This window comes from Odocoileus virginianus, chromosome 3 (genome assembly GCF_023699985.2).
Source record: "Odocoileus virginianus isolate 20LAN1187 ecotype Illinois chromosome 3, Ovbor_1.2, whole genome shotgun sequence".
Lineage (NCBI taxonomy): Eukaryota > Metazoa > Chordata > Mammalia > Artiodactyla > Cervidae > Odocoileus > Odocoileus virginianus.
Window position 1 is genome coordinate 974,885 of NC_069676.1, and position 15,129 is coordinate 990,013.

Here is a 15,129-nt window from a genome sequence, read left to right on the forward strand (position 1 = left end):
GAGGCTTCAGCAGTGATGTCTACCCTTTTCAGTGGTGTTTCTGGTGTCCACCTCAGGAGTCTCCTTGGCCAGCCTTGATACACTTGGAAATTAAACAGAGGATCCACTGCGTATGTTCTTGTTGAAAATTTTCATTGTATATGTTCAGTACTAACAGAGTGAGGGACAGGCCAAAAGTATAGCAGTAGGTGTGGAGAGGCCATTGCTGGAGTAACTGGAAGCATCTGAATGTACTATCAAAAAATAGAGACTTGCCGCAAATCACTGGACCAACCTTAGGAGGGCAGAATCCAACAGGAAGAAAGAATTCAACACTGAAGCCTGAGAAAAGAAGACCTCAAACACAGTAAGTTATAATAATAATAATGAAATGGCAGATAAATACTACACAAATGAAGGAGCAAATTAGGATCATAGAAGTCCAAATAAATGAAGAGGAAATAGGCAAACTACGTGAAAAAGAATTCAGAATAATGATCGTAAAGATGATCAAAAACCTTGAAAACAAAATGGAGAAAATGCAAGAATCAATTAGCAAAGACCTAGAAGAATTAAAGAATACACATACAGAGACAAACAACACAGTTACTGAAATTTAAAGTACTCTGGAAGGAATCAATAGAACATCTGAAGCAGAAGAACGAATCAGTGAGCTGGGAGATACAATGGTGCAAATAACTTCTGAAGAGCAGAATAAAGTAGAAAGAATGAAAAGAACTGATAGTCTCAGAGACCTCTGGGACAATGTCAAACACACCAACATTTGAATTACAGGAGTCCCAGAAGAAGAAGAGAAAAAGAAAGGGTATGAGAAATTTTTTGAAGAGATTATAGTTCAAAATTTCCCCAACATGGAAAAGGAAATAGTCAACCAATTCCAAGAGGCACAAAGAGTCCCATACAGGATAAGCCCAAGGAGAAACACACCAAGACACATACTAATCAAACTAACAAAGACTAAAAGAAAGAATATTAAAAGCAGCAAGGGAAAAGCAACAAGTAACGTACAAGGGAAACCCCATACATTTAATAGCTAATCATTCAGCAGAAACTCTGAAGGCCAAAAGGGGATGGCTGAATATATTTAAAGTACTGAAAGGGGAAAATCTACAACCAAGATTACTATACCCAGTAAGGATCTCATTCAGAATTGATGAAGAAATAAAAAGCTTTGCAGACAAGCAAAAGTTAAAGAGAATTCAGTACTACCAAACCACCTTTACAACAAATGTTAGAGGGACTTATATAGTCAAGAAATAGAAGAAAAAAGATCAACCCCAAACAATAAAGAAAATGGCAATAGGAACATATATATCGATAATTTAAATGTAAGTGGGTTAAATTCCCCAACCAAAAGACACAGACTGACTGAATGGGTACAGAAACAAGATCCATATATATGCTGTCTACAAGAAACCCACTTCAGACCTCAAGACACATACAGACTGAAAGTGAGAGGATGGGAAAATATATTCCATGTAAATGGGAAGCAAAAGAAAGCTGGAGTAGCAATCGTCATATCAGACAAAATACACCTTAAAGAAGATTAGAAAAGATAAGGAAGGGCACTACATAATACTCAAGGGATCAATCCAAGAGGAAGACATAACAATTGTAAATATCTGTGCACCCAACATAGGAGCACCTCAGTACATAAGACAAACACTAACAGACATAAAAGGAGAAATTGACAGTAACACACAAAAATAGGAGGAGATTTTAACACTCCACTCATACCAATGGACAGATCATCAAAACAATAAGGAAACACAGGTCTTAAGTGATACATTAGGTGAGATGGAGCTCATTGATATCTTCAACATTTCACCCAAATGCAGAAGAATATACCTTCTTCTCAAGTGCACATGGAACATTCTCCAGGATAGACCACATCTTGGGTCACAAATCAAACCTCAGTAAATTTACAAAAATTGAATTCATATCAAGCATCTTCTCTGACCACAATGCTATGAGACTAGGTATCAATTACAAGAAAAAAAAAACTGTAAGAAGCACAAACACATGGAGATTAACAATACATCTCTAAATAACCAACAGGTTACTGAAGAAATCAAATGGGAAATCAAAAATTTTCTAGAAACAAATGACAATGAAAACATGACAATTCAAAACTATGGGATGCAGCAAAAGCAATTCTAAGAGGGAAGTTTAGAGCAATACAATCCTACCTCAAGAAACAAGAGAAACATCGAATGAACAACCTAACTTTACACCTAAAACAACTGGAAAAAGAACAACAAAAAACCCCAAAATTAGTAGAAGGAAAGAAATCAGAAAGATCCGAGCAGAAAGAAATGAGAAAGAAATGAAAGAAACAACAGTAAAGATTAATAAAACTAAAAGCTGGTTCTTAGAGAAGATAAACAAAATTGACAGACCTTTAGCCAGGCTCATTAAGAAAAAAATAGAGAAGAATCAAATCAACAAAATAAGAAATGAAAAAGAGGTTACAACAGACAATGCAAAAATACAAAGGATTATAAGAGACTATTATGAACAACTATATGGAAGTAAAATGGATAACCTGGAGGAAATGGACAGATTCTTAGAAAAGTTCAATCTTCCAAGACTGAACCAGAAAGAAATAGAAATTATGAACAACTCAGTTACAAGCACTGAAATTGAAGCTGTGATCAAAAATCTCCCAAAATACAAAAACCCAGGACCAGATGGCTTCACAAGAGAGTTCTGTCAAACATTCAGAAAAGAGCTAATGCCTGTACTTCTAAGACTCTTTCAAAAAAGTGCAAAGAAAGGATCACTTCCAAACTCATTCTACAAGGCCACCATCACCCTGATACCAAAACCAAAGACAACACAAAAAAAGAAGGCTACAGGCAAATATCACTGATGACCATAGATGCAAAAATCCTCAACAGAATATTAGCAAACAGAATTCGGCAACACATCAAAAGCTCATTCACCATGATCAAGTTGGGTTTATTCCAGGGATGCAAGGATTCTTCAATATATGCAAATCAATGTGATACCATATTAAATTTAAAGATAAAAACTATATGATAATCTCAATAAATGAAGGAAAAGCCTTTGACAAAATTCAACACTCATTTATGATTCAGTTCACTTCAGTTCAGTCGCTCAGTCATGTCTGACTCATTGGGACCCCATGGACTGCGCCACACCAGACCTCCCTATCCTTCTCTCGGAGTTTATTCAAACTCATGTCCATCGAGTTGGTGATGCCATCCAACCATCTCATCCTCTGTCGTCCCCTTCTCCTCTCACCTTCAATCTTTCCCAGCATCAGGGTCTTTTCAAATGAATCAGTTCTTCTCATCAGGTGGCCAAAGAATTGGAGTTTCAGCTTCAGCATCAGTCCTTCCAATGAATATTCAGGACTGATCTCCTTTAAGATGGACTGGTTGGATCTCCCTGTAGTCCAAGGGACTCTCAAGAGTCTTCTCCAACACCACAGTTCAGAAGCATCAATTCTTCAGCGCTCAGCTTTCTTTATGGTCCAACTCTCAGATCCACACTTTACTACTGGAAAAACCATAGCCTTGACTAGACGGACCTTTGTTGACAAAGTAATATCTCTGCTTTTTAATATGCTGTCTAGGTTGATCATAACTTTCCTTCCAAGGAGCAAGTGTCTTTTAATTTCATGGCTGCAGTCACCATCTGCCGGGATTTTGGAGCCCCCAAAAATAAAGTCAGCCACTGTTTCCCCATCTGTTTGTCATGAAGTGATGGTACTAGATGCCATGATCTTAGTTTTCTGAATGTTGAGTTTTAAGCCAACTTTTTTACTCTCCTCTTTCACCCTCATCAAGAGGCTCTTTAGTTCCTCTTTGCTTTCTGCTGTAAGGGTGGTGTCATCTGCATATCTGAGGTTATTGATATTTCTCCCAGCAATCTTGATTCCAGATATGCTTCTTTCAGCCCAGCATTTGTCATGATGTTCTCTGCATATAAGTTAAATAAGCAGGGTGACAATATACAGCCATGACATACTTCTTTTCCTATTTGGAAACAGTCTGTTGTTCCATGTTCAGTTCTAACTGTTGCTTCCTGACCTGCATACAGATTTCTCAGGAGGCAGGTCAGGTGGTCTGGTATTCCCATCTCTTGAAGAATTTTCCATAGTTTATTATGATCCACACAGTCAAAGGCTTTGGCACAGTCAATAAAGCAGAAATAGATATTTTTCTGGAACTCTCTTGCTATTTCGATGATCCAGTGCATGTTGGCAATTTGACCCCTGGTTCCTCTGCCTTTTCTAAATCCAGCTTGAACATCTGGAAGGTCATAGTTCACATATTGCTAAAGCCTGGCTTGGAGAATTTTGAGCATTACTTTCCTAGCATGTGAAATGAGTGCATTTGTGTGCTAGTTTGAGCATTCTTTGGCATTGCCTTTCTTTGGGATTGGAATGAAAATTCACCTTTTCCAGTCCCGTGGCCACTACTGAGTTTTCCAAATTTACTGGCATATTGAGTGCAGCACTTTCACAGCATCATCTTTTAGGATTTGAAATAGCTCAACTGGAATTCCATCACCTCCACCAGCTTTGTTCATAGTGATGCTTCCTAAGGCCCACTTGACTTCACATTCCAAGATTTCTGGCTCTAGGTGAGTGACCATCATGATTATCTGGGTCATGAAGATATTTTTTATATAGTTTTTCTGTGTATTCTTCCCACGTCTTCTTAATATCTGCTGCTTCTGTTAGGTCCATACCATTTGTGCCCTTATTGTGCCCATCTTTGCATGAAATGTTCTCTTGGTATCTCTAATTTCCTTGACGAGATCTCTAGTCTTTCCCATTCTATTGTTTAAAACTCTTCAAAAAAACGGGCATAGAAGGAATCTACCTCAACATAGCAAAGGCCATATGTGATAAGCCTACAGCAAACATTATTTTCAATGTTGAAAAACTGAAAGCATTCCCCCTAAGATCAGGAACAAGACAAGGGTGTCCACTTTCACTACTGTTATTCAGCATAGTTCTGGAAGTCCTAGCTAAAGCAATCAGAGAAGAAAAAGAAATAAAAGGAATCCAGTTCAGAAAAGAAGAAGTCAAGCTCTCACTGTTTGCAGATGACATGATACTGCATATAGAGAACCCTAAAGAGAGTATCAGAAAGTTACTAGAGCTAATCAGTGAGTTTAGCAATGTTGCAGGATATAAAATCAATATGCAGAAATCCCTTGCATTTCTATATACTAACAATGAAAAATCAGAGAAATTAAGGAATTAATCCCATTCACCATTGCAAGAAAAAGAATTAAGTATCTAGGGATAAACTTACCTAAGGAGACAAAAAGAACTGTAAGCAGAAAATTATAAGACACTAATGAAAGAAATCAAAGGTGACATAAACAGATGGAGAAATATTCCATGTTCCTGTAGAAAGACTCAGTATTGTGAAAATGACTCTTCTGCCAAACGCATCTACAGATTCAGTGCAATCTCTGTGAAGTTACCAGTGACATTTTCCACAGATCTAGAACAAAAAGTTCACAATTTACATGGAAACACAAAAGACCTTGAATAGCCAAAGCAGTCTTAAGAAAAAAGAGTGAAGCTAAAGGACTCAACCTTCCTGACTTCAGATTATACCATAAAGCCACAGTCATCAAGACAGTATGGTGCTGGCACAAAAACAGAAGTATAGGCCAATGGAACAGGATAGAAAGCCCAGAAATAAACCCAGGCACCCATGGGCACCTTATTTTTGACAAAGGAGGCAAGAATACACAAGGGGGCAAAGACCTTGTCTTCAAACGGCGCTGGGAAACTGGACAGTTCCGTGTGAGAGAATGAGATTGGAACACTTCCTAACACCATACACAGAGATAAACTCAAAATGGATTAAAGACCTCAATGTAAGACCAGAAACTATAAAACTCCTAGAGGAAGACATAGAACACTCAATGACATAATTCAAAGCAGGATCCTCTGTGACCCACCTTCTGGTGTAACAGAAATAAAAACAAAAGTAGACAAGTGGGACCTGATTAAACTTAAAAGCTTTTGCACAGCAAAGGAAACTATAAGCAAGGAGAAAAGACAGCCCTCAGAATGGGAGAAAATAATAGCAAATGAAACAACTGACAAAGGATTAATTTCCAAAATATACAAGCAGCTCATAGAACTCAATACCAGGAAAACAAACAGCCCAATCAAAAAGTGGGAAAAAGACCTAAACAGACATTTCTCCAAAAAAGACATAAAGATGGCTAACAAACACATGAAAAGATGCTCAACATAGCTCATTATTAGAGAAATACAAATCAAAACTACACTGAGATATCACCTCACACCAGTCAGAATGGCCATCATCAAAAAGTTCACAAACAGTAAATGCTGGAGAGGGTGTGGAGAAAAGGGAACGCTCTTGCACTGTTGGTGGGAGTGTGAATTGATACAGCCACTATGGTAGATGGTATGGAGATGCCTTAAAAAGCTAGGAATAAAATCACCACATGACCCAGCAATCCCACTCCTAGGCATATACCCTGAGGAAACCAAAATTGAAAGAGACACATGTATCCCATTGTTCCTTGAAGCACTATTTACAATAGCTCAAACATGGAAGCAACCTAGATGTCCATGGACAGATAGAAGTTGTGGTATGTATACACAATGGAATATTACTCAGCCATAAAAAGGAACGCATTTGAGTCCGTTCTAATGAAGTGGACGAACCTAGAACCTATTATACAGAGGGAAGTGAGTCAGAAAAAGAAAGATTAATACCTTATTCTAACGCATATATACAGAACCTAGAAAATGGTACTAAAGATATTTACAGGGCAACAATGGAGAAACAGACATAAAGAATAGACTTATGGACAGAGAGAGGGGAGGAGAGGGTGAGATGTATGGAAAGAGTAACATGGAAACTTAACTTTGAGTTCAGTTCAATCTCAGTCGTGTCTGACTCTGCAACCCCATGAACTGCAGCATGCCAGGCCTCCCTGTCCATCACCAACTCCCAGAGTCTACCCAAACCCATGTCCATTGAGTCAGAAACTTCCTTTGCTATATGTAAAATAGGTAGCCAACAGGAATTTGCTATATGGCTCAGGAAACTCAAAGAGTAAAATGGAAACTTAGGTTACCATGTGTAAAATAGATAGCCAAGGGAATTTGCTATATGGCTCAGGAAACTCAAAACGGGCTCTGTATCAACCTAGAAGGGTGGGATAGGAAGAGAGGTTCAAAAGGGAGGGGATATTATGTATACCTACGACTGATTCATGTTGAGGTTTGACAGAAAACAACAAAATTCTGTAAAGCAATTATCCTTCAATAAGAAAATAATTTTTAAAAAGTCAGACATGCCTGCCATATTAACCAGTCTTCCCTGCTTCATAGCTGTTTGACCCAGCAGAAAGGAAGCAGAGATCCTTACAGAGACCTGTGTCCTGTTTGAAATGTAAAGTACATTGTTTGTTTTTCACTTTATTCATTACCACCAAAACTGAAAAATAATACAAATGCCTCATCAACAGGGAAAAGGGTAAATAAGTTGTGGTATAATGGGATACTACATAGCATAAGAGAGAAGTGAACTATTGATGCATGCAGCAACATGGGTTAATCTCAAGATAGTTATGCTGAGTGAAAGAAAGCATACAGAAAATAGTATATACTATCATTCCATTTATGTAAAACTCTCAAAAATATAAACCATAGTAGCAGTGGCAACACACTCCGGTACTCTCGCCTGGAAAATCCCATGGATGAAGGAGCCGGGTGGGCTGCAGTCCATGGGGTTGCTAGGAGTCGGACACAACTGAGCAACTTCACCTTCACTTTTCATTTTCATGCATTGGAGAAGGAAATGGCAACCCACTCCAGTGTTCTTGCCTGGAGAATCCCAGGGCCGGGGGAGCCTGGTGGGCTGCAGTCTATGGGGTCGCACAGAGTCGGACACGACTGAAGCGACTTAGCAGCAGCAGCAGAAAGTAAGTCATAGAGGATGAAGTGAAAGGATGGTAGGAAGAAGGAATTAGGAGGAGACACAGGGAAATTTGGGAAGGATGATAGACTCTGTTGACTACTGTAATGCTTTCATGGGTCAAGTTAAAACATCAAATTGTACACTTTATACAATTTAAGTCAGTTATATCTCCATAAGGCTGTTTTTGAAATATGTGTATGTAGGCTTGTATACGTATGAATGCATGTATGTGATTGAGGGGACTCGTAGATGAAAGGAAACTTGAGAGACATAGCAACCAAATGCCATGTTTAGACCTTGCTGTGTCCTGATTCAAGCAAGCCAACTGTAGTAAGACATTCTGGAGACACTTGAGGAAATACTTTGAGTGTTAGATTATGTTGATTAATTATTGTTAATATTGTTAGGTAAGACAGTAGCACCAAACAAAAGCCCATGTCTGTTAGACATAGTTCACTTGGTATGAGTTTATGGGTGAAAGCATACAGTGCTTGTGATGTGCCTTTGAAATACTCTAGGACAGTAATGATAGGGGAATAGATGAAAAATATAGAGAAATATTGATAATTGAAATTCAGTGATGAGTACTTTAAAGGTTCGTTAAATTCCTTTTTCTTTTGTGTACTTTGAAGTTCCTCTTAAAGTTTTCTGTTGTTTTTGTTTTATTGTCAGGATAAAATCCAAGGTCTCCCTTGTTTTAGCCTTTATCATACTACTACAGCCCCATCATCTGCCTCCCATCACAGTTTAGGATCTGGTTATATGCAAGGTTATATATCTGTCCCAGTGCGCCTGCAGTCTTGGTTTGCACCTATTATCCCAGTATAATTATTAACAGGGTCCTCTCACTCTCAGAATATTCTAATTTGAGTAATAAAATATATGCTCACCATAGTTACAGTTATATCAATCTGTAATTTCTCTCACATACCTGTGCCTCTTACCTATTTGTCTTTACTGGAGTAGTCCTTGGTCCAGAATTCCCCTTCCTGTCCCAATGCTTTCCTTATCTAACTCCTTCCTACTCTATTCCAAGCCCTAGAGATTTGTCTGATTTAACTCTCTTAAATGAGAAAAACTGAAGCTCAGAAAGGTGAATGTCCCTTCCTAACTAAGATCATGGAGCATAGCAATGGCAGTCAGAAGCAGAGCTCATGACTGCATCCCTCCCCCCACGCACTGAGGTTGATAAGCAGTTTTGAGGCGTTTTAGAGATAGCCTTTCTCAGAGACAGAGCTTGTATGTCTAAGAGTGTGTCACCCTTGGAGCAGAATAAGAAAGATATTGGAACAGTGGTCTGTAGCTCTGATGTGTATAAGAACTAGATACTGATAATGTAATGTTTCAAATGTTTGTTAGATACAAAATGCATTGGTGGTTATGACACCTGGGTGTTTTTGTTTTTTTACTATATACACTTATTTACCAGAATGCTAAGTCTGTGGGGAAACTGCCAGTTTTTCTAACTTTTTAATTGTTTTCTTGGAATCCTTTCATTGATACGACTTGGAAAGTAATGTAGGATAATAGGACTTTATATATTTATTTTAAAATAAAGAATATCATCTAGAGCATATCTTAAAAGTTATCACAAGAAGGAAAAAGGTCTGTCTGGTGATGGATATTGAGTTACTGTAGTCATTTCAAAACATATACACATATTGGATCATTATGTTGTATACCTGAAATTAATACAATGTATATATTAAAATTCAGTAAAAATTTTATTAAAGTTTGCTGAAATAAAAAAAATCCAGAGATTTTACACCTAATATCTGTTTTCCTTTGCTATTTTCATAGCGTCGTCTTGGAGATGCAGCCAAGAAAGCCATCAGCAAATTGACAACCAGAACAGTGAAAAAGGGTGATAAGGTATAGTAATGAAATCACTTTAGCACTGTAAAACACTAAAGTATTTTGCTTTTCATTTGGTAGGTGACAATGCATACTAACCATTTGTGTCTCCTCCATTAGGTTTTCCTTTTACTTCAAGCGTACTATCTGATGCTTTATTGTAAACTAACTTCTCTTGGAAATCTTATTCTTAGTATGCCTGTTATCTGGAGATCATACAGTTCTCTAATTTTCCTGGACTTTTAATGCTCTTGTCATCATTAGCTTCACTGGACTCCTTATAATTTCCCTAGCTGTTTCCCTAACAGTTTTCTTCTGCTGAAACCTAGGATACTTTGGGGTTCTTCTGTACAGAGCCAGGAAGGTGCGTTCTCTTCCTGTGCTTTCTAAGACTTTGCATCTCTCTTCTATGTTTTGATTCTTCACATTAGTGGAGACTGGAGACCCACATTCAGGGCGTGGCTGTTAACATGGTGCTCCCTGTCCAGCTGGCTGAGCAGTTTGAAAGAAGGGCACTGTTTGTTAGAGTTGGGCCTGGTAGCTTACGGGAAATAAATCGGAGAGGCAGTGATAGAAGCTATCTGTGGCTGAAATTGCTAACCCCAGTTTTTCAGTCAGATCGCGAAACTTGGTGGAGTCCTGCTTCTGCTTTCTGTGGACAAAAATAGCAACTTAATGTGAGACCCTATATTCAATATATTCAAGGCTATCTAGAATTAAAAAATTGTGTCTATGAAGGCATAAAAACCAAACCTGTCTTCTGCTAAAGACAACTCTAATTTTTTATCGAAGAACTCTAGAAGGATAATTACAGATAATTCTCCATCCTTTTAAGTTTTACCACTTTCTTTACTTTACTCATTTTTATTCCCACTTCCTTGACACCCTACATCTATTTTCCCTTGTCACAGCTTGGAAAGGTAGAAATATTTTCAGTGAACTTCATGGTACACTAAATAAACAAAAAACTAGAAATACCTGCAGAGAATATATGGAGCATCTCAACAACTATACTTCATGCCAGAGGAGTGATAACCCATATAAACGCTTTTTTGATCTGATAACCTTCAGCTGCCACATTAATTTGAACTTCCCTGGAGCTCATTTAACTTATCCATCCTACTTTGTCCCCCATGCTAACCATCTTTCCTTACTAAAGTCAACACTTTTTCTTAGTTTGTATCTCCTAGACCTGTCCTGCTGAGTTTCAGTCCAGGGGGCAGTGACGCAACAAATAGTGTTGCCTTTCCTGGTAGTGCTCTGTTTAATGACAAGTCAGGGGAACCCTTCCCCAGTCCAGAGGAGGCAGAGATCAGTTACCCTGTTGACCAAACACCTGGCAGACTCTTCCTAAACCTTGATAAAGACCTAGTATAGAGTCAAATCCGTGGCTGTTCTCTGTCCCAGATCTCCTATCCTTGGGGCGGGTCTGGTGGTGGCTCACCATCTTTCCTGCCTATACTTAACTTTGTGGTCAGATCCGTGTCCTGGTGAGGACAACATGCTCAGAATACTGACGCAGCAGTAGTGGGGAGAAGGTGGCCCAAGGTGATGGCTGATTTGAATCTTGAAAAACGTTATTATTCTGATTTCTAAGCTATTTCACAAACAGAATTAGTATTAATTGTTACACTGTAGTTTTAAAAACAAAGTAGATTGGCCTGGATACAACTTGGGTTGACACAGTTAAGCAGTTGGAAACATACTACATTTTGTATAACTTTTCATTCTATAATTACCTATTTACCATAGTTGCCACAGGAGAAATTTTAGCTGGATTGTATCTCCTCCATTTAGGTACTTTTAGGAGTAGCGTGTAACTTTTGTTCCCATTCTTTGCCTTTCAGGAAACAGACCCAGACTTCGATCATTGTGCAGTCTGCATAGAAAGCTATAAACAGAATGATGTTGTCCGGATTCTGCCCTGCAAGTATGTCGGCTTTCTTTGTTTAAAATAGAATGGTACTAATGTGATGTGTGTATCTCCCTTTTGGAGGGGGTATCCGTTTGCTTTTGAGAGCCATTCTTACCCCCAACTTCTCTGGTGGGAAGAGGCCTGGCTGCACACTGAACATGGTGGTAAACAGAAGTAATGCAGAAGGACAGCTTCCTACTGGCCCTGCCGTTTCTGAGTCATGTGGCCCTGGCAGCTCTGCTGCAGACTTCAGCAGGACCTGATTGCAAACCTTCTCTAGTTAAGAGAAAAATAGAGTGCATCAGGAGCCTAAAAACAGTAAGGTCAGGAATTTTTATTTCTGTGGGTTTCAGATCTAGCCACTGATCCTCTCCTTCTTAGATCAAGGATACATCACTAGGCCCTCCAGTAAAGCCTCAGCAGTGTCCACTTGGCACTGGGTACCAGAACTCTGAATTGGCAGCTGGCTTCTTTACCACTAGGCCACATGGCAGAAAGTGAAGAGGGACTAAAGAACCTCTTGATGACGATTAAGGAGGAAAGTGAGCGAGCCAGCTTAAAACTAAATATTAAAAAAATTAAGATCATAGCATCTGGCCCCATTACCGTATGGCAAATAGAAAAGGAAAAGATGGAAGTAGTGACAGATTTCCTCTTCTTGGGCTCCAAAATCACTGCAGATGGTGACTGCAGCCATGAAATAAGAAGACTATTGCTTCTTGGCAGGAAAGCAATGACAAACCTAGACAGTGTGTTGAAAAGCAGGGACATTACTCTGCTGACAGGAGTCTGTATGGGCAACGTTATGGTCTTCCCATTGGCCAGGTACGGTTGTGAAAGCTGGACCATAAAGAAGGCAGAATGCCAAAGAATTTATGCCTTCGAACTGTGGTGCTGGAAAAGACTCCTGGAAGTTCCTTGGACAGTGAGGAAATCAATCAATCTTAAGGGAGATCAATCCTGAATATTCACTGGAAAGACTGATGCTAATGCTGAAGCTCCAATATTTTGGTCATCTGATGCACGCAGATGACTCATTGGAAAAGTCCCTGATGCTAGGAAAGATGGAGGGCAGAAGGAAACAAGAGCATCAGAGGATGACATGGTTGGATGGCATCACCGATGCAGTGAACATGAACTTGGGAAGACTTTGGGAGATGGTGAGAGACAGGGAAGCCTGGCATGCTGCAGTTCATGGGGTCACAAAGAGTCAGACATGAGTGGGCAACTGAACAACAAGCAGAACTCTAGGACTTGGGTTAAGCCTTTGATTGAGCCTTGGCTGTGTACAGTGGGGAGCACTGGTACATGCTGTGTGCCTACCCCAGGTCAGGCACTCTGCTCTGTGCAGTTTGCATCTGCTGTCTCCCCGTTGTCCAGTGAGGTGTGGTGACGTCAGCAGTGGAGCTTCCAGGGCCAGGGTCACACAACTCAGAAATGGCAGTGCTGGTGTAAAAATGTCCTTCTGCATTATTTCTACTCTTTACACAGGGCCACATGCCTCCCTCAGAAAGGAGGATGTTCGCCTGCACTCTGGTGCCCCCAAAAGAGCGTGTGGATTTCTACCATGGCGCTATGCCAAGCTCGGGAGTATGAAACATTAAGATATACAGTCTGAGCATTGATTGGAAAAATATGAAGTCATCTACCGAGAAGCCTAAAATCAAAAGCCTCTCCTCTTCTCATTTAAAACTCATTCATGTAACTCTTACCTTCTAATAATATGGAACACATGAATGAATAAAATAATCAGTAGTAGTTGTCTCCATGAGGCTACTGATGTTAGTTTATTTATTCACAAAGTTATAAATTTTGAATCCAGAGAGATCTGGGTTTCTTTAAATCATAACTTGTGAATAATTCCATATATTGAAATGGAAAACCAGGATTCTGGAAGTCACGTCATTTAGTTTACATATTAAGGGAACTCTGTAAAACAGCTGTCCTGTAGGAAATTAAATTAATTACAGTTTTCAGGTCTAAGAACATGAAGCTAAAGGCAATGCACACACAAACACAGTTGACCCCTGTATAACACAGGTTTGAATCGCACCAGCTGACTCATTTCAGTAGTGAATACGTGAATACTGCAGCAGTCGGTGACCAGCTGGTGGCTGGACCTGCAGAACCACGAACAGAGGAACAGGAAAGTGGAAGTGAGTCTCTCAGCCGCGTGTGGCTCCGCAGCCCCGTGACCTGTAGCCCGCCAGGCTCCTCTCTCGGGTTTCGCAGGGGTGGGCAGCCGTTCCCTTCTCCAGGGGACCTTCCCAACCCGGGGATCGAACCTGGGTTTCCTGCGTTGCAGGCATATTCTTTACCAGCTGAGCCAGCAGGGAAGCCCACGAATACAGAGGGCTGATTGTAAGGTTATATGTGGATTTTCAACTTCAGTGGGTGTCAGCACCCCTAACCACTGCCCCTCCACATTTGTTCAAGGATCAGCTATACAAATCAGGGGAAACAGTAGTAGGATATTTTATAAAGCATAATCAGCTCTTACTTGCTTTTAAAACCTGTTCTTACCCGCACAGATTTCTTTTGAAACTGGAATAACCAGGAAGAAGCCAAGTCTTTGCAGATTCTCTGTCTTCCTCTCTTAGTCCAGGGGCCCCCTAGGACTGTCTGGGACCTAAGAATGAAGGCTTCCAAAGCTGTTAATGGTAATTGGTAAGGTGACAGTGTTTGCCTCAGGGGAGCCTCAGCTGAAACTAGATTGTGCTGGGAAATTTGTTCCATATTCTTTCTGTCCTTCAAGAATTGGCTTTTCTAGAGTTTCATTCCTAGTTCTCTTTTTTCCTTCCAAAGGTCAGAATCAATGGGGAACTTTCAGAAATATATGCTGAGGGGAGCTCCAGGCTTGTTTGTTTTTATTAAGTACCAGGGGTGACTCTGATGCTGCAAGGCCACGCCATCTGTTGAAGTCTAGAGCTGTGCTTGATCTTAGAAATTTCTTAGAATTTGACCTACCACCAGTGGAGGGGATCTCAACCTTTGTATTTGTTGTCTGCTCTCGAGTATTAGAATTTGACACACAGCGTTTTTTTGCACCTGTAATTAGGACACTGCTCACGTGGTTGTCTTTTATTCCTAGATCCTTGTCTAGATGATGCTCCCCCTTTTACTTTGAAGCGAGTTGTAGCTTTCTCTGTGTTGCATGGCCTGCTCAGGAAAACAGTTCGTCTAACTGAGATGGTGCCAACAGCATGATTCTGAGGGGCAGTAAAAACTAACTTTACAATCAAGCAATGTTCTGTGTGACCCAAGTCGACAGTTCTTTACCTCGAGCAAGGTCTTTCCGCCTGGGCACTGCTGACATTTGGAACCAGACATTTCTCTGCTGGGCAGGTTTGAGGGGCTGCCCCTGCGTTGTGCGTTCTTAGCAGTATCTTTGGCTCCACTCCCTGG

At 40.0% G+C, this 15,129-nt stretch overlaps 1 protein-coding gene across 2 annotated transcripts in view; it reads left to right on the forward strand.

Moving 5' to 3' along the window:
• Window positions 1–15,129, forward strand: part of RNF130 (ring finger protein 130) — a 141,975-nt gene that overhangs the window by 104,168 nt on the left and 22,678 nt on the right. For both annotated transcript variants that reach the window (XM_070460613.1, XM_070460609.1), the window contains exons 4-5: window positions 9,756–9,827; window positions 11,657–11,739. In XM_070460613.1, coding sequence (XP_070316714.1) covers window positions 9,756–9,827; window positions 11,657–11,739 — 155 coding nt within the window. The remainder of the gene's footprint in view (window positions 1–9,755; window positions 9,828–11,656; window positions 11,740–15,129) is intronic.